This window comes from Dermochelys coriacea, chromosome 1 (genome assembly GCF_009764565.3).
Source record: "Dermochelys coriacea isolate rDerCor1 chromosome 1, rDerCor1.pri.v4, whole genome shotgun sequence".
Lineage (NCBI taxonomy): Eukaryota > Metazoa > Chordata > Testudines > Dermochelyidae > Dermochelys > Dermochelys coriacea.
In genome coordinates, this window is record NC_050068.2 from 267,661,969 (window position 1) to 267,682,782 (window position 20,814).

At 43.0% G+C, this 20,814-nt stretch overlaps 1 protein-coding gene across 5 annotated transcripts in view; it reads left to right on the forward strand.

Annotated features, from left to right (window-relative positions):
- Positions 1-2,869: 2,869 nt before the first annotated feature.
- LOC119850060 (IKBKB interacting protein) overlaps positions 2,870-20,814 on the forward strand; it is a 28,621-nt gene continuing 10,676 nt past the window's right edge. Inside the window, exons 1-5 of one of the 5 annotated variants that reach the window (XM_038387748.2) lie at positions 2,871-3,002; positions 3,393-3,527; positions 8,500-8,726; positions 11,976-12,093; positions 16,552-17,877. In XM_038387748.2, coding sequence (XP_038243676.1) covers positions 8,539-8,726; positions 11,976-12,093; positions 16,552-17,388 — 1,143 coding nt within the window. In that variant the 5' untranslated portion in view covers positions 2,871-3,002; positions 3,393-3,527; positions 8,500-8,538 and the 3' untranslated portion in view covers positions 17,389-17,877. Of the gene's footprint in view, positions 3,003-3,392; positions 3,528-8,499; positions 8,727-11,975; positions 12,094-16,551; positions 17,878-20,814 lie in introns of those variants that run through there. The other 4 variants (XM_038387750.2, XM_043491708.1, XM_038387751.2 and 1 more) reach the window with 4 other exon arrangements.

A 20,814-nucleotide genomic window follows, 5' to 3' on the forward strand; every position in this document is an offset into this window, starting at 1 on the left:
GCAACACAGTAGTGCTTTCATGCTTGGCTCAGCACCGGCCTGCTGGTCCATTAGCTGCAATAGAGGAGGAGAGAGGTGGAAAGCCGCGGGACCCTAAAATCCACCTCTTGGGGTGCAGAGTGGCAACAGCAGCAGCAAACTCTCAGGTCAGGTCACGCCACCGGGCATCACCAACCACAGTGAAGTGCAGCATCTCGGGGCTGCGGGACCCTCGGCAGCTCCTCCTGCCCCGCACGGCTACCCCTGGACCAGATGGATCGCTGCTGTGCCGGAGCGCTCCCCAGCCCAGCCAGCTGTGTGCATTCCAATCCAGCCCATGGGGGGGGCACGCTCCATGGGAGGGGGGCATGCGCTCAGCATTGGGGGGACCCCACTTTGGGGGGGAGAAGAACACACGTTATGGGGGGCAACAAAAGGATAGCACCGGAGCCACCTGGCCCACCTCATGGCAGCAGGGCGAAAGTCACACACAGGTGAGTTCCCATGCCCCTTCCCAGAGACCTCAGCAGCTAGTACCCTCCCTCAGAATGCACCGCTGCATTCAGCTCCACAACCTGACCCCGCTCTTACCTGCTTGCTGTCCCGTCCCAGCGGTGGTACCCCAAATTTAGTGGTGGCCTACGCAGCTGCCTAAGGATGGCCCTGTGCTTGAGACAGCTGCTGGGGAGGGACATGTGATCCTTCTTGTGGCTTCCCTTAGCTTCCCAGTCGGAATTTATTATTCTGTAGGGAAACAAAGAACTCTGCCTGTGCACAGTGGCACAGAATTCCCCCAGGAGTATTCTATGGAGTTTCTTAAACCTTCCTCTGAAGCACCTGGTTCTGGACGCTATCAGAGACAGTAGTACTGAAGTAAATCAATCACTGGTCTGCTCAGGTCTGGCAATTTCTGTTCCTACAGGCTCCCCCTGCATTAACACAATGTACCACCCTTTGGTTTTCAATACTATGTAAGAGTGTTTAAAATAAACCATGAACTTTCATAAATCAAAGTTTTAGGCCTAAACCACTTATTTTAAAATTAAATAATATTAATTAAATATTAATTGAATTAAAGAGTAATATATGTTTTAAGTCTCCCCAAAGAGACAGATCTCCTTTCAAATACTTGGATCTCCATAGGTTTCAGAGTAGCAGCCGTGTTAGTCTGTATTCGCAAAAAGAGAAGGAGGACTTGTGGCACCTTAGAGACTAACAAATTTATTAGAGCATAAGCTTTCGTGAGCTACAGCTCACTTCATCGGATGCATTTGGTGGAAAACAACTAGAGACTAACAAATTTATTAGAGCATAAGCTTTCGTGAGCTACAGCTCACTTCATCGGATGCATTTGGTGGAAAACAAACAAACATTTGTTTTCCACCAAATGCATCCGATGAAGTGAGCTGTAGCTCACGAAAGCTTATGCTCTAATAAATTTGTTAGTCTCTAAGGTGCCACAAGTCCTCCTTTTCTTTTTGGATCTCCATATTATGCCATCCTTTAGGTAAGGAATGAAGCACGTACTAAACAGAACACACCACTGTCCAATAAAGACAAAATAGTTCCTATTTATTCTCATGTTTAATAAATACGCTGAAGTAACACAAAAAACCCCAACCAGCATTTTCTTGCAAGTGATTACTAGGGCAAGGGTTAATTGCATACAGGATGAAGTAGAGCTCCAAGTAAAATAAGGCCAGAAAAACTCTCTCCACAATAGAGACAGAATTCAAATGCCTAGCCAGACACGCACTAACGAGTCATGTGAGATAATTTCCGAAGAGGACAAACCCCGCTGTGCCATCTCCACGTAACAAACCGGCGGGCAGAAAATGAACACCTCAGCCTGGTAGGTGCCTACTCATAGCGCCCTCCCGCGTCCAACCACAGAGGCACGTTCCCGGGCGCAGTTCGGCGACGCCCCGCGAAGCACGCGCCAGCTGCCCCCACCTCATTGAGCTCCAGGGGCGTCCGGCCACGGCGGAAGCTCCGCCCCGCCGGCTCCGGCAACGGAGGGGGCCTGCCGCCCCCTACAGGGAAGCTCCGCCCCGCCGGCTCCGGCAACGGAGGGGGCCTGCCGCCCCCTACAGGGAAGCTCCGCCCCGCCGGCTCCGGCAACGGAGGGGGCCTGCCGCCCCCTACAGGGAAGCTCCGCCCCGCCGGCTCCGGCAACGGAGGGGGCCTGCCGCCCCCTACAGGGAAGTCGTGGAAAGACGGAACTGAACGCGGCCCGACAACTTTGCCCGAGGGTCGCTCCCGTCCGCGCCACCCACGTTCCTGGGCGCCCGGCGGGTCTCACGCTGACCGCCAGGCTAAGGCGCCAACGGGCAAAGGAAGCTCGTCGGCTCACTTCACACCCCCCGCCCCGTAAACACTCGCAGGCAGAGCGGCAGCAAGCGGGGGAGGCGCGCTGGGAGGCGGAGACTCCTGCCCCGGGGGCAGAACCCGCTGCAGCCCCGCGAGGTCCCACCACCCTGCCCCCCCGTGCCCCTGCCCAGTCCCCAGGCCAGGTGTGGGCGCGCGGTTACCTGGCGGGGCAGCCCGTGCGGCGCGCGGGGCAGGGTCTCGGGGAGGCCGTCGCCGGCTCGAGACAAACAGCTTCGGAAGCCGGACGGGGCAGGCACGGCGCCGCAGAACCAGCGGCCACTTCCTCCTTCCGAGGGGCTGGGAGGCCCGGGCTGGAAGAGGAGCCTGGCAGGCGCCTCCCACTCCCCAGCAGCGGCCTGCACTCAGCCTCTGCCGGGCGGCCGCGCCCCTCAGACCGCCCGCCGGCGCGCAGGACCTCGGGACAAAGCAGCAGACTCCACCCCATCCCTAGCCGCTGGGGGCCCGCGCGGGCGCGCCCCGTGCCGTAGCCGAGAGCGCGAGCGGCGGGCACGCGCCTGACGTGGCGCGCCCGAGGCTGCGGGGAGCCGCAACCGCCGCCAGGGGCGTGGGCCCAGGACCGCCGCTTGTTTGAGCCGGGCTGTCCCGCGCCCGGCCTTCCCGAGCCAGCGGTAACGGGGATCCGGGAGATCGGGGTACGGCGGAAGGGAGCGGTGGGGACGAGTCCGGGGGGACTGGGCGGTGCGGGCGCGCGAAGGGAGGAGGAGATCGGGGCGGGGGCGCGGGACGGCGGGGGGGATGGGGTGGCTTTGTGGGGCCGGGGGGAGCTGGGGGAAGGAGAGATCCCAGTGGGGTGCCGCGGGGACGGGGTGGCCGTTGGTGACGGCGGGGCATCTTCCAGCAGAAGAGCCTCAGCCGCGGAATGGCTTGGTGGGACTGACCATTTCCCCTCGGCGTTTCAGTGAGGCCGTTGCTGTCCTTAAAGCCGCGGGGAGGGGAGTGGGGGGGGGGGGTTGTTTTTGTCTTAAAAGATGTTGTCACTTTGCACTTTCCTTCCGAACTTCCGTTTGGTTTGAATTTCCTAGGGCTCCGCTTGCTCTCTGCCCAAAGCGACTGTGCCCAAGTGTAAAGAAAATCGGTTCTGGCATTTCTGTGCTGAGCGAGGGGATTTTTTTTTTTTTCTTCAGGCTCCACACGCTCAGACGCTTCTTTGCATTTGGGTAAGTCACAAACATTTATTTTTAAGCTTCATATTTCTGATGGACTTAGTCCTTAAGAAGTACCAAACGAAGTAAGTAAATATCTGTATAGCTGTAGAATGTTTATATTTATTTATGGAGGTGGATTTAGGTCTCAGTCCTGCAAAGAGAAATTTGCTTAGCGCCATTGACTTCATTTTGGGCCCTGTAGCGGTGCGGTGGTCGACTCCAGGCACACACCTCTCTGGGCAGGATGGGAGCTGTAAATATAAACACACTTGGAGGGGATAGCCCTATGTTAAATTGCAAAACTATGTAATAAATGTATTTATCATACATCTTTGCCCACTTCACTTGCTTTTCCCCCACTAGTCCATTTCCCTTGGATTTATTCTTATATTCCAAACAAACTGCTTCAGACAATTTTTTTCTTTCAACTTGCAAGATATTTTTTTTCTTCTTCCCAGACATGAAATTGTCTCCTAAAAAAATTACCCCAAGCCAAACTCCATGATTGATATGAGTCAGTTCTAGGTCATTCGCTGAGTTTTTCTAGATTTAAAAGTGTGACTGTTTTAATACATCATGATCCTGAAAGTCTAGAAACATGAGTTTTGTTGTATTGGAAAGTAGAGATTGTCAGCTTCCTGCCTGAACCCAATGAGACTTGCCTTTAGCCCCCCAAAAGATCTGAGATATTGGACTTTAAAAAAGTGACTTATTTCTAAACCAAAATTTTAAATAAACAGTCGCACAAAAGGAAATGAAGAATTAAGCTCTCATCTGCTAGTAGTTACTACAGTACTAATAGCTCCTCATTGGAAAAAGAAAAATAGTCCAGTTCTAGGGGAATGACTCAAAAAATACAGAAAATATGGAAATATTAATGCACCAGTTACATATCCAGAAAAATGGAGAACAAATAGATATTTGATTACCATTTATTTGATACTCCAAAATACATCCACCTGCAGAAAAAAAAAGTGCACCCTGTCCAATTTTTTTTTGACTGTCTGGTCTGTTAAATGTGTAATTCACTCAATTTAATAAAATAATTAGAAACAATAAGTCATAGAGGTAATGATGCTCATTTTGTAGTATGGTAAAGTGTCACACCCTGTTAAATAGAGACATAACTGTGGGTGTGCAGAGTTTCCTTTCCCCAACAGAAATGGGCTGCAGTGCAGCTAGGGGCCACTGGACCCAGCAGAGTCCAGCTCACACATAGAAGACACTGCTGGGGGGCGGGAGCTAGAGGGTTCCTGGCAGCTGCAGTTGCCAGCATGCCATGCAGAAAACTCCATGCAAGCCTGGGATCAAACATCAGGCTGTTTCTCCCTCTGGATCCCTGTGCTCGGGGATGGGGGGACGGACAGATGGCTGGGCTCTGGGGGAGAAGGGGAACCATAAACTCACTGAACATTAAATCCCACCAAATGAGGGTAGATCCATCCTCCTTATCGTATCCACTCATTATACTCCACAATGAACATAGCCACTATATGGACAACATACCCTCATATCTCAATGTTTGAACTTTGGCCCGTTAAACTTTTACCCCCAATCGGGGAGATTGCAGATTATGTATTTCTTACGCCACCCGCTCCTAAACTGAATTTCGCACCCCTTGATAATCTGTACCTTATTCCCTGATAACCAGAAATTTCTATGCCTAAACTCTGTACCGTTTTCTTTTTACTTCAACATTATCTTAATAAAATTATTAAATCTGGGCAAGAGGGGGCCCCAGGGCTGGGCTCTGTTGGGGAGGGAGTGCAGCTTTCTGGGTTGGGGGGGGCCCTGCAGGTGGGCTCTGGGGGGAGGAGGTTTGGATGTATTGGCTGGGGGGCCCCCACGACTGGGTGTGATGGGTTCCCCCCGGGGTGCCACCTGGAACTGGGGTACCACTGAGCCCCCCCGACCCACCAACCTGGGCTCCCTTTACATTGTACTGCTGTGACCAGCCTGCCAAGCTCTCTCCCAGGCTCCAGCACACATACAGGTAGGGACACTCCCAGCTGCAATACATGCAGACACTATGATCAGCTCTGCATGGGGAGGTTACAGCTAAGAAACTGCCCAGCTACTGAAGCGCACACCCCCCTCTGGAGTGTAAAACCAAAATTATACCGTCTTGCACTGCACAGTGATCTGTACAGTATATGCTCATGAAAGTTACCTCCTCCCTCAGTGTGGAAAAGGATATGCAATAGCTTTCTGCCCCAAGTTATGACTCCCCCACACTGGTTTTAAACAAAGCAAAAATAAGTTTATTAAGTACAAAAGATATATTTTAAGTGATTACAAGGGATAGCACACAGATCAAAGCAGATTAAGTAGCAAACAAACAAAACACGCAAACTAAGCTTAATATACTAAAGGGATTGGATATGAGTAGCAAATTCTCACCCTAAATGATGATTAAGGCTGCGAGTCTGTCACAGAAGTCATGGATTCCATGACTTTCTGTGACCTCTGTGTCTTCTTGGGGCAGCCCCTGGGCCAGCAGCAGCAGTTTGGGTGTGTGAGAGGGGGCTCAGGCTAGGGGCAGGGCATTGGGGGGCTCTTACCTCGGGGTGGGGGGGCTCCATTAGCGTGTCTCTGCAGCTCCTACACGGCAGAGGAGCCAGGGGGCTCTGCGCACTGCCTGTGCCTGCAGACCCCGCCCCCGCAGCTCCCATTGGCTGCAGTTCTTGGCCAATGGGAACTGCATGGCTGGCGCTTCTGACAGGACCAGCACGCGGAGCCCCCTGACCCCTCCGCTGCCTAGGAGCTGGAGGGACGCAGAGCCAGATAGGGAGCCCCTGCCAACCCTCCTACGGAGCACCAGTGGGGTCCCATTCCCGGGCCGTGCACCGTGGCCCGCCCCAGCACCAGAGGCGGTCCTGGGTCGCATGGGCCACCTCCCCCAGCACCCATGGCGCCCCCAGACTGCCCCCCCTCAGAGCATCTGTGGCTTCCCCGCCCAAGTTTTACTTTGGGGTAAATAGTAAAAGTCATCGACAGGTCACAGGATGTGAATTTTTGTTTACTGTCCATGACCTGTCCATGACTTTTACTAAAAATACCTGTGACTAAAACGTAGCCTTAATGATGATTCAGGCAGGCTGCAGATATTCTTAAGGGGCCAGTTGCACTTGCTTACTGCTTAAAAACCCCAGGTGTTCCTTTCACAGGCTAAAAATCCCTTTAGATTGGGTCCAGTACTTCCCCCCAGGTCAGTCCTTGTTCCTCCTGTGTTTCCCAGAGTCTCTTTGATGCAGGGAGTCAGTGAAGAACCATGATGATGTCACTCCCCTGCCTTAAATAGCTTTTACATATGGCAGGAACCCTTCGTCTCAAAGCTTGGTTCCCATGCCAGACAGTTGTAAAACACTGGTATTCCAAGATGGAGTCCAGTACCAAGTGACCTGGTTACATGCCCCTGTAGTGCCACAGAAGTCATTGCTTGGAGGCCATTTGTAGCATCTTCAGGAAGACATTCCCTCTCCCCACCCCACCCCAGGAGATTAGCTTCTTCTAAGACCTATTGTTTTCTCCTAATGGCTTATCAAACTGAATGGGCCCTTCCCAGCCAGCCATCTAGACCGGGGTCAGGACCCCTCAAGGGGTTGCAAGGTTATTACATGGGGGGTTGCGAGCTGCCAGCCTCCATCCCAAACCCCGCTTTGCCTCCACCATTTATAATGGTGTTAAACATACAAAAAAAGTGTTTTTTAATTTATAAGGGGGGTTGCACTCAGAGACCTGCTATGTGAAAGTGGTCACCAATACAAAAGTTTGAGAACCACTGATCTAGACTGAGCATCTTTTGCCTAGTTGGCATTCCCCAGGTGTAAACACATTTGTAATACAGATAGTAAATATTCCTAATTTCAGATAAAAAATGATACATGCATACAAATGGAATAATCATATTCAGTAAATCATATCCTTTCCAATGATATCTCACATGACCTATCTTGCATAAAATACATTATCATTATAGTCATATAATCATATCATATCATAATAATATTACTGTGAAGAATATGAGGTGCAGTGTTACACTGGGCTCTCGGGGGGAGAGGTTCTGGGTATCTGGCCCCCTGGCTGGGCCAGATACCAGGGGGCAGGGAAACAGGAATTGGGTGTCATAGGGGTTTCTTTAACTCTCTACTCCTGGGGGAATTGTTTTGTGTGTCTGTATTGTTATGGACATACTTGCTGACAGGTATTTTGAAATAAATTACCAAAATAATTGAAACTGGTGTGATTATGTAGTGTTATTTTGACCATCAAATTCGCAGAATTATAAAATATTGTATGCAGAATTTTCAAATTTTTGGCACAGAATGCCCCCAGGACTATACAGTAAATAATGAACCTGGCTTTATTGGTGGACATATTTAAAAAGTTATAATGGAAATATTCCTAAATTAGACTCCAAGATGATTCACAATCCCATATTTTCTATGTCTTAAATGTTTATTCTCCCCTTTTGCTGTGTGAAAGACTCAAAGTATAGTAAAGCAACAGATTAGTTGATCAAACATGAGAAATAGTGAAACTGATTAAACAATGCTGTCTTAAAAAAACCAAAATGTCTTCTAATCTCTTTTACTTACAGTAATCTTAAGAACATCTTGAAAACTCTAGATGCCTATGCAGCCTGAAGGAGTTAAAAGTTATCCTGGACAATTGCCATCAGCTTATGCAGAACCCAAGTTTTCATTTTTTTAAAAGAAATTAAATCTATAGTCTTAGTGCTATGGAAAATTAGACAATTTCTGCTATTCCGAAAGTATGGAATGGGATAGCTATGTAATGGAAAAACGAATAGTTATCGTGACATTTTCTTGAAAATGTTTAATGTAACTGAATAAACATCAATGTGGTAGACGTCAAAGCAAGCGGTTAATTTTTAGTGCAATTGCCTAACTGCATATCTTGGGAAGTCTCTGTATTAACTTGGAAGGGACTAAACATAACTCATTTTGCTTTCTTCTGCTAGATCTCTGGTTGGTTTCTGTTTCCTAAAGACTTTCTTAAAATGTCTGACATGAAGCAAAGAAAGAAAGCTGTTCCTTCATCGAAGCACAACGAAGATCCACAAAAGCAGAGCAATTATGGAACGATCTCAGGTCCCAGGAGCAGCAGCAATAGTCAGAATTCCTTTTGGTTAGACTCACGGACAGCCTTAAACCTATTTTCCCTTGTTGCTTGTCTACTGCTCACCTGGTAAGTGATCCTCTAAAAGTAACTGGATACAGTCAGTTTCACACTTTCAATTTTACTTTCTGGTTTCCTCCTTCATATACAATGGAATCCACTATATACGACATTAGTAGAATAGTGTTCAGTTCTGGTGTTCACAGTTTAAAAAAGATGTTGACAAAATGGAAAGAGTTCACAAAAGAGCCACCAGAATGATCAGCAAAAAGAAAAGGAGGACTTGTGGCACCTTAGAGACTAACAAATTTATTTGAGCATAAGCTTTCGTGGGCTACAGAAGCTTATACTCAAATAAATTTGTTAGTCTCTAAGGTGCCACAAGTCCTCCTTTTGTTTTTGCGAGTACAGACTAACACGGCTGCAACTCTGAAACCTGTCAGAATGATTAGAGGTCTGGAAAACCTGTCTTACAGTGGGAGACTACAGAAACTCAATCTATTTAGCTTAACAAAGAGAAGGTTAAGAGGTGACTTGATCATGATCTCTAAGTACCTACACAGGGATAAGATTTCCAATAGTGGAGGGTTCTTTAATCTAGCAGGCCAAGACGTAACAATATCCAATGGCAGGAATGCAAAGCTGGAAATTCAGCCTAGAAATAAGACACTATTTTATTTTATTTACAGTGAAGATAATTAAACATTGGAATAACTTATCTAAGGATGTGGTGGATTCATCACCACTTGAATTCTTTAAATCAAAATTGGATGTCTTTCTTTCTAATAGATATGTTCTAGCTACACCAAAAATTTTAGGCCCTAACGTCTATGGGTGAAAGACTCGCCCCAGTGAAGTCTATTGCAAAACTCCCATTTACTTCAATGGGACAAGAATTTCACCCAGTGAATGACTGAGTAGTCACAGGACTGTCTACATTAGAAGAATAAGAATTGCATAATGTTGGTTCTGCTTAAACTGTCCCACATCTGGGATAGGTACAGATTACAATTTCTTAGTTTTTGCTCCAGACCTCAGTCTCAACAGTCGATTATTACAGATGCTATGGAGTTCTCACTTTAATTGCTGTACGTTATCATAACAAATAAAGAATTATAAAATGTATGTGAGAGAAAATAATCTTCTACATAAGTTGATTCCAGAAAGAGGATACCTGGACAGTCTGCATTATCCCCATCTTGATTTGGGATTGATAAACTTCCAACAAATTAACCTTCTTTCACTGCCATCTTAGGGCCCTCTCTGTTGTCTCCCATTTCATCCTGGTTCAGCTATAGTGGTGCTGCTTGCCTACATGTCCCCATCTGCAATCTCACAAACAGCCTACAGCATGTAAGTCACTACCAGCAATGCCTGTGTGAGAGCTACAACCAGCCAGCCACACCTTGGCTCTTACGAGCCTTGGGTATAGTACAGAGTGACCCCAATATACTCCCAGTCTTAGATTTCCCCCCACGAATATATGTTCTGTACTGTCCAGCCCTCTCCTGGACAATACAAGTATGTTAAGTCTGTTTAAGGTGAAAATATAATATTTCATTATTTTAAATAGTTTGTCAGATACTTCAGTTTAAACACATTGGATTAGATAAAGCAGTAATGAAGTAGATAAAACAGTAAAACAAGTTTATTAACTACAAAGAGAGAGATTTTAAGTGAATCCAAGTAACGAGGCATGAAAGTCAGAGATGGTTACAAGAAAAATAAAAAACACAACTGATCCCCAGATTAACAAACTAGGTTAAATTCAAAGCAAAGTTTTTCTCATCATGTGCCCTCAAAAGTCTTACTGGCCGAACTTCTTAGGCCAGGATTCCTTCTTCTCTTTAATGGCTGCTTCCTTTGTACCTTCTTGTGCTGTGAATCGAGAGAGAGAGAAGGGGGTCCCTTTGTGGCATTTATTTCTCCTTTTTATAGTGTCAGTCCTCCTTCTGGAAAATACTTCAAGATGAGATTCAGGAGACAGAGGCTTGGCCTTCACTACAGACTTGTCAGTATAACTACGTTGCTCAGGGTGCAACACAGTTATACCAACCTAACCCCCCATGTAGACAGCACTGTGTCGATGGGAGGGCTTCTCCTGTCAACAAAGCTACCACCTCTCAGGAAGGTAGAGTTCCTGTGTCGACAGAGGAAGCTCTCCCTTTGGTATAGATAGTGTCTGCACTAAGGCCTATATCAGCACAACTGCATTGTGCAGCACTGTACGTGTTGACAAGCCCAGAGTGCATATGTAAGGATATTCCCTGCTGATTTTCCCACCTGTTTGTACTCCCTTTGTCTCCCTTCCTGCTTGATGACTCTTTTACTACTTTAATGCTAATTAAGCAGAGCACATATTCTTTTGTTTGAGACAGACCTGTTTGCCAGCTTCTGCTCTGGTTTGGAACATGTGTCAATAACATTATACAGGAAAATAGTATAAATGATGTTGTCACACATTTTATCAGGACTACGTTGACCAGCACATTATGAGTTTTCAGATACCTCACAAAACCTCCTTTGTACTAAGATTATTACAACAGTGTGTAGGGTGTGGACATGGGTACACTCTGTCAAACCCGCTTTATTATTACATGTTTAAGTTGTTGACTTGACAGAACTGGCAACCCTGAAACCTACCAAAAAAGATAATTTTAACTACATTTTTTGTTGTTTAAAATAAATTTAATGCTTGAGAGAGGTGCTGGACTGAGAGCCTGAAGAATAAAGTCTATTTCTCCACAGAACAGGTACATCACAGGCAGCAGCAATACAAACTTTCCCACAACACAATAGCAATGGCTAAAATTAACACAAAATTAGAACTAGCTTGGCCCTTCCTAATTCAGAGCTCCCACATATGATTATGAGAAGTCTGGGAAGAAAGGCCAAATTATCTTGTTTTGTTTAACTTGGCCTTCTAATCAGCTAACCATTTAAAAAAGTAATTTTCACTAAGGGCTTCCTTTACCATGAAGTACTTTTTGTCCCACATATGTACATTAGGTCACAATGAAGCAGTTATGTAGGTTTGTGATAGCTAATTGAGTAGAACACACACACATATACACTCTCTCTCTCACTTTAAATGCAAATTATTATTTTTTGTCTATTTCCTTATTTTGGTAGTCTATAACTTCAATAAGAAGACAGACCAAACTCATTAAATAAGCCCGGCTCTTTTCTAAGGCTCTGATCATGCAAGGAGCTGTGTGAAGGGAGAACCCTACACTCATGTGGTGCTCCTTGCAGGATCAAGGCCTAAAACATTTAATGCATACCAATTATATTCAGTAATTTTTTCATGATTTGCAGGTTCCTATTTCAGCAGTCAGGCCAACTTGCTCACATGGAAAAAAAGTATCATTTATTACAGCTGGAAACTGGAAAATGCCAGGATATGGAAAACAAAGTTAACTTAATTTCTGAAAAGGTAATCATTGGAATTTTAATTTGAGAACTTATATTGAACATTAGCTAAAATGTATTAATTCATATTGACTTAGTCAAAGTTAACAAATGTGTTTTGAGTTTATGGACATTTTTAGATAACCAGAATTACAATTTTATATCTCTGAAATTAGACCATTTAAAAATGTTTATTCAGTCATGTAATTGGGAGTTAATGGGACATCTGGTTGGCCATCAGATCTGGCTTCTGTTCTGTTCTAAATTCTTAAGACTATGTTGCTTAATATCACTTATGTAAGTAAAAGCATGCAGACAGGTGGATGCTTATATTGAGATACTAACATTGCTAAGAGAAAAGGAGTACTTGTGGCACCTTAGAGACTAACAAATTTATTAGAGCATAAGCTTTCGTGAGCTACAGCTCACTTCATCGGATGCATTTGGTGGAAAAAACAGAGGAGAGATTTATATACACACACACACACAGAGAACATGAAACAATGGGTTTATCATACACACTGTAAGGAGAGTGATCACTTAAGATAAGCCATCACCAACAGCAGGGGGGGGAAGGAGGAAAACCTTTCATGGTGACAAGCAGGTAGGCTAATTCCAGCAGTTAACAAGAATATCAGAAAAAAGAAAAGGAGTACTTGTGGCACCTTAGAGACTAACAAATTTATTAGAGCATAAGCTTTCGTGAGCTACAGCTCACTTCATCGGATGCATTTGGTGGAAAAAACAGAGGAGAGATTTATATACACACACACACAGAGAACATGAAACAATGGGTTTATCATACACACTGTAAGGAGAGTGATCACTTAAGATAAGCCATCACCAACAGCAGGGGGGGGAAGGAGGAAAACCTTTCATGGTGACAAGCAGGTAGGCTAATTCCAGCAGTTAACAAGAATATCAGAAAAAAGAAAAGGAGTACTTGTGGCACCTTAGAGACTAACAAATTTATTAGAGCATAAGCTTTCGTGAGCTACAGCTCACTTCATCGGATGCATTTGGTGGAAAAAACAGAGGAGAGATTGAAGTGAAGTGAAGCTGTAGCTCACGAAAGCTTATGCTCTAATAAATTTGTTAGTCTCTAAGGTGCCACAAGTACTCCTTTTCTTTTTTCTGATATTCTTGTTAACTGCTGGAATTAGCCTACCTGCTTGTCACCATGAAAGGTTTTCCTCCTTCCCCCCCCTGCTGTTGGTGATGGCTTATCTTAAGTGATCACTCTCCTTACAGTGTGTATGATAAACCCATTGTTTCATGTTCTCTGTGTGTGTGTGTGTGTATATAAATCTCTCCTCTGTTTTTTCCACCAAATGCATCCGATGAAGTGAGCTGTAGCTCACGAAAGCTTATGCTCTAATAAATTTGTTAGTCTCTAAGGTGCCACAAGTACTCCTTTTCTTTTTGCGAATACAGACTAACACGGCTGCTACTCTGAAACATTGCTAAGGAAATTCTGCCGTCATTGAAGTCAACTACATAATTCCCATCAACTTCAGTAAGGCCAGTATTTCACCCTGTGCGAAATAGCTACTTGAAAACGTTTCCCTTTACTTATATTTTTGTTTTTCATTGTTGATCTCTTCAGGACCTTCAATACTATTTTCATGTGTAATTTCATAGCAATAAAGTGCTGAATTTTTTTAATGTCTAGAACATGTATAACATCATTCACCAGCTGATTATAGTCTTAAAGTATATCAAATTTGGGGCTTAAATTTGTCCATCCATTAACCATGCATATTAAGTAACTGGATCCTAATGTTTCTTTTCCAGAAACTTAAATCCTCCCCGAAATTCATATGGCTCAATTTAGAAGTTTAATTCTCAATATAGTTCAGCTACATATTGTTTTAAAGAAATTTGGCAGAAATTCTTGTATGGTAAATTGGTCTTGCTCCCACTTCAGTCTATGTCTTCTATACTGCTAATTTAAAATCTTAAAACTGCTTGTCCAGGCTGATTCCCCACTCTGACACTGTGAGTGCAGATGGTAGGGGCCTGCAAGGATTTAAAAAATTAATACTGGATGCTCCAGGCTTGTATTAAACTCCCAAGGTTACAGCTTCTCTCTGACCTTGGATGGAGATGCTGCCACCACCTAAGTGCAAAAAAAACCCCTTGAAATCAGAAAGGCACACTTGGGAATTCCTTCCTGTGGGGGTACCCTCAAGCCCCCCCACCCCCCCTCACACACACCGGGAAGAGCTGAGACAGAAAACAAAGGAAATTAGCTGTTGCCCCAGCTAATTAAACAACATGTGCACAAACCTCTTAGGACACCAAAAATCTAATCCTGTTCTTAAAAAAAGGTAAATTTTATTAAAAACAAAAAGAAAGAAAATATATCTGGAATTTAGGCTTTTGCTAGATTTAAAGAACCCATTTACAAAAATTAAACATCAACCTTCTTGAGGTCTAGTGAAGGTTACAAAACAAAAGCATCTGGGGTTAGCACAGAGGAGTCCACAAGCCAATAAGAAATAAACAGAAATAAACCTAATCGCATCTTCCTAGACATTCCCTAATTTACTTATATATCTGGGGTTTCAGATAAGCAATCTCTAGGTATGATCTGATGGTTTTTCCTACCTGGCTTTCAGCTTCTCACAGCGTAACTGCTCCCTGTTCCCCTCTTTCCTGGAGAAGCACAACACACAGACAAAGGGAAGTTTTTTCCCAATTTTTAAGTTTTAGCCCTCCCATTGGCTCTTTTGGTGAGGTGCCCTCTCCTTCCCTTTTACCAGTGGGCTGGTTAACCCTTTACAAGTAGAGAACAACTACCAAGAGGGATTCCATAGCCAACTGGCTGGCTGGGTGTCCACAAAAGGGAGCTATCTCCCCTCTCATTTATCACACTGCTGATTTGCAGCAATGTGTTCTTTTCTTTTCATAGTGTTGTGTTGTCTGTTAGAAAAGTTAGTTTTACTTCAAGATCATTTCCTGTATGGGTAGAGATGATGATGAAAGCATAGCAAACCAAGTGCCTATAGTGCCATTTTGGCATTGATCTTATAATGTTGACAGTCACATAGGATGCAATTTGAATCTCTGTACACTTCAGTCTAGAGAGCTGACTGCAAACTTGGAATTCCCTCTTATGTGCAGGATGGATAAAAATCAATGATTTTTTAAAAATGGGTTTTTTAATTTAAATTGGATTATTTTATTTTGTTTTTTTAAATTATACTAAGTTTTTCTTTTTAAAAAATTAAACTGTTTAAAATTAAATCTGAATTTAATATGAAATATGTTAGGCCTAATCTTATTATAATCTTTTATAACATTTAAATAAAAAATAAACATGCTAAATCCATGAGCCTCTATCAAAAACTTCGAGTTAAAAACTGCTTTTCTATATAAAGAGAGTCAGAAAAAACATCTGACGTCAAGTTTTATAAATATATCACAATAGGTAATGTAGTGTATTAAGGGCTTGTTTGTGTAATAAAAATAAAATGTATATGCTGTTGTGTGTTCAGTTAAATTCCAGTTACCATCCTAATGCAGCTTGAAAGAAATCATGGGTACAAAATTCTTTATATAGGTAAATAAGCACCATTTTCTAACACACTAAAAATTTAGAAATAATAAGAATCTGAAAATACTAAGCTGCATAATTGCTTAAATAAATATATATGCTTATAGTGTACCTCCTTGGTAGCAAAAAGATGCTCTCTTTACAGCTTCATATGTGCTCTTCAGTTCATCAAAGAGTATTACAAAGCTCTCCTGTGCTCCCTGACTGAAATTGTGGAACCCATTGAAGTCAGTGGCAAAATTCACCCTGTCTTCTGCCTGAGTTTAGTGTGTTGTTTTCTTAGTGCTCACATCTCCTGCTAGCTCACACAGTGAAGAACCACTAATATGTAACCCAGTGTCTGGTTCCCTATATGGTAGCACATTGTGGAGACACTAGACTGGTGATCTAGCCCTGTATCATTTGGTCTTCTGGTAACTGTCTTAATTGTATGATTTAATTCTAGGTTGCGATATTTGATTTGTATTTTGAAGGTATTTGTTCTAAGTTTGTTGCTCAATATTTTTACAGCAATAAGTTATGACAGTTCATTTTTTATAAATAGAAACTGAGGTCAAGGTGACTTGAATGTAATAACTCTGGTTCTAAGTAACAAATTGACTAGAGTTACTCATTCCTAAATAACAATATATGTGTGAAAACTGTCCTAGAAATTCTCTTTATAGCTTTCACATGCCAGAATAAATTGGAACAATAATATTTTAAACATAAATTATTGAACTAAATAGGAAGATTGGAAATGTGTATCAAGTCAATAAAGTGCTCATTTTTTTTTTATGTCTAGAATATGTATGATATCATGGGCTTTCTCCAAGAGACTGACTGAGCCTTATGTGTATATTGTTCTCCCAGTTGTATAAATATAAGTGCTCTGCCAGTCTAATATTAAGTAGACATGGACATTGTTTTGTGTTACAAATGCAGCTTGAGTCTTCCGAAAGTATCCTGCAGGAAGCTACCTCATCCATCTCTATGATGACCCATTTTGAGCAGGAAGTGTCCACTCTCCGTAACATCATACAGGACATTCAGAACAGTGAGCAGACATTCTCTGAAAAGATGCAAAGCATTAATGAGACATTCCAAAAAGTTATGGACTCCTGGAAAAGAAGCCTGGATGAAATGAATGCAAACACTAGTAGTTTAAAATCTGAAGCAAAGTTCATACATACTGAAGTTACGACCCATATAAATACTGCTGATAAAAATATGAAGTCTCTTTCAGAAAGGTTAAAAGATTTAGAAGACAGTACAATAAGAAATATTAAAACATTAAAAAGACAGGAAGAAGATGAGCTTTCTAGAGTTGAACAGCAGCTGGAGTTGGATACAAAGACAGTTGAAAAATTGGAAGAAGAACAGAATACCTTGTTAGCCAGAGACATAGATTTGAGTCAGAAGCTTACAGACTATGAACCGAAAGTTGAGGAATGCAAGACCCACTTGCCAACAATTGAAAATGCCATTCAGTCCATTCTTAGAGTATCAAGTGAGCTGATAGGTATAGAGAAAAAAATGGAAGACTTGACAGTACAGATGTTTACTATGGAAGATGAGATGCTAAAAACAGTGTCAAATATAATGGAAATGCAAAAGGTTCTTGAAAGCATGCAGTATGACAACAGCATATTAAAACTGCAAAATGAAATAATTGTTTTAAAAGAAAAAGTATATGACATTACAGTATCTTCAAATACAAGAGAAGTAGTACCTTTAGAATACAATCTAGAAAATGAACAGAGTGAGGGTGATGATCAGTGAATTCAGACTCATTTTAATTTATATATATTACTTGACAATATGGACAATATTTATAGCTCAGTTATGTTAATGTGTTTATAAACAAACGATAACCAAACACCACTAGTCCAACAAACTTTAAAAATAGCAGGGGTCTTGTCATTGCTTTTTATTAACATTGGATCAGACCTTACATGCCTAAACTACACTATAGAGAAAAAAAAGAAAATGTAATGGGGGAACAGACAGACTCTTTTTCATGTATTTTATAATTATCTTGAATGTCCATGAAGTTCTTTTTCATTAAAATGAAATTTGAACCAAAGTATTTAGATGCAAGAACATCTGGATGTTAAATCAGAATTTTAAGCACAATATTCTGTATTTAAATTTATATTCGTTCATTTTTTCTAATTATAGCTTTTTGCAAAGTTGTATTTCATGCTTCTGTATTAGCTACATTATAATATATAAAAAATTAAAAACCTGTTTCTGAGCAGGTTCTATGAATTGTAGTCTGATTCTAATATACCATATTGACTATAACAAACAACAGTTTCATATATTTGGTTCCATTCAATAAAATTAGATCACAATTTACACCTCTTTTGTGGGGACAAAAATCTGTTCTTGGTTAATGTAATGGAATTATTCCAGATTTACACTGGTGTACTGAGAGCAGAGAATTTGACGAGGAGTCCATCCATACTATTCCATATACGAGATCCTAGTAGTGTACACACGTGCCCCCAAAAGAGCTGTAATTGTGATCTAATTTTACTTACTGGAATAATCCAAAAGTTTTCTTCTGATGTCAGTTTAAATTCAGAAAGCACTGTCGTTACAAGGACCCTTAGATTTTGGGTCTGCACTTAACTATGTTACGGTTTTCTCTACTGCCAATAATTGTAATATTTATTAGGGCTGTTGATTTAATTGCAATTAACTCATGCGATTAACTCAAAAAAATTAATTGCAATTTACAAAATTAATCATGATTAATCACAGTTTTACTCACACTGTTAAAGAATAGAATACCAATTGAAATTTATTAAATATTTTGGATGTTTTCCTACATTTCTAAATATATTGATTTCAATTACAACACACTATATGAAGTTGACAGTGCTTACTTTATATTATTATTTTTTATTACAAATATTTGCACTGTAAAAATGGCAAACAAAAGAAATAGTATTTTTCAATTCACTTCATACAAGTACCATAGTACAATCTCTTTATCGTGTAAATGCAACTTACAAATGTAGATTTTTTTTTTGTTACATAACTGCATTCAAAAATAAAACAATGTAAAACTTTAGAGTCTACAACTCCACTCAGTCCTACATCTTGTTCAGCCAATCCCTAAGACAAACAAGTTTGTTTACATTTATGGGAGATAATGCTGCCCGCTTCTTGTTCACAATGTCACCTGAAAGTGAGAACAGGCATTTGCATGGCACTTTTGTAGCCGGCATTGCAAGGTATTTACGTGCCAGTTATGCTAAACATTCCTATGCCTCTTCATGCTTCGGCCACCATTCCAGAGGACATGCTTCCGTGCTGATGATGCTCATTTAAAAAAATAATGCATTAATTAAATTTGTGACTGAACTCTTTGGGGGAGAACTGTATGTCTCCTACTCTGTTTTACCCACATTCTGCCATATATTTCATGTTATAGCATTCTTGGATGATGACCCAGCATGTGCTGTTCATTTTAAGAACACTTTCACTGCAGATTTGACAAAACGCAAAGAAGGTACTAATGTGACATTTCTAAAGTTCGCTACATCACTCGACTCAAGGTTTAAGAATCTGAGATTCTAATATCTGAGATGGACATGCTTTCAGAAGTCTTAAGAGTACGTCTACAGTACGAAATTATTCTATTTGAATTTTCAGAAGCTATTTTATACATTCAGTCTTCTGTGTCCCCACTAAAGCTGGTGAATTCGGCAGATTGCATCCACAGTACCAAGGCTAGCATTGAATGTTGGAGCGGTGCACTGTGGGTACCTATCGCACAGTTCCTGCAGTCCCCGCGGCCCATTGGAATTCTGGGTTAAGTTCCAAGTGCATGATGGGGCAAAAACATTCTCGTGGGTGTTTCTGGGTGTGTGTCATCAGAAACCTACGTCAGACAATCGTTTCGCGCCCTTTTGGCATGCAGACGCCATACTGCTTTCAGCAGACGGTGCACCGCTGCTCTCCTGCTACTGTGAATCCACCTCTCATTTCCTCTCATCTTCCTATGTAATCTCTACTATCTACTCTTTCTCTTCCTCATCGAACGCTTCGGCTACCATGAACCAAACAGCACAACTTCTGCTGCCAACTCTGCTCTCCCACTATTGCCACACTTCCGAGCTTCTCCATGTTGTCTGTCCTGGGCTCCCACCTCCGTGAAAGCCACAGAAGACAACCATTTTCTGCCTTTGTTCTGCTACCGTGAACCGAACAGCACAGCTTCTGCTGCCATTCTACTCTCCTACATTTTGCGCCCTTTTTCCAGGATTACCCGTGCAGGCGCCATAGCCATGGAGCCCGATCAGATCTCTGCTGCAGTTTTGACCATTGTAAATACCTCGCACATTGTCCAGCAGTATGTGCAGTACCTACAAAACTGGGCGAGGAAGCGATGACAGCGCAGTTATTATACTGATGAGGACATGGACACAGACGGCACGGCATGTAGCGATTGGGAGATCATGGTGGTGTTGGGCCAGGTTCATGCCGTGGAACGCTGATTCTGAGCCCGGAAAACAAGCACAGACTGGTGGGACCACATAGTGTTGCAGGTATGGGATGATTCCAAGTGGCTGAGAAATTTTCGTACGCGTAGGGCCACTTTCATGGAACTTAGTGACTTGCTGTCCCCTGCCCTGAAGCGCAAAGACACCAAAATGAGAGCAGTCCTCACAGTTGAGAAGCGAGTGGCCATAGCCCTGTGGAAGCTTGCAACGCCCGACATCTACCAGTCAGTCGGGAATGAGTTTGGAGTGGGGAAATGTACTGTGGGGGCTGCTGTGCTGCAAGTAGCTAACGCAATCATTGACCAGCTGCTATCAAGGGTAGTGACTTTGGGAAATGTGCAGACCATTGTGGATGCCTTTAATGCTTCCCTAACTGTGGCGGGGCGATAGATGGAACGCATATCCCTATCTTGGCCCCGGAACACCAGGGCACCCGGTACATAAACCGCAAGGGGTACTTTTCCATGGTGCTGCAAGCACTGGTGGATCACAAGGGGCATTTCACCGACATCAACGTGGGATGACCAGGAAAGGTGCATGACGCTCGCATCTTCAGGAACTCTGGTCTGTTTGAACAGCTGCAGGAAGGAACTTACTTCCCAGACCAGAAAATTACTGTTGGGGATGTTGAAATGCCTATAGTTATCCTCGGGGACCCAACCTACACCTTAATGCCATGGCTCATGAAGCT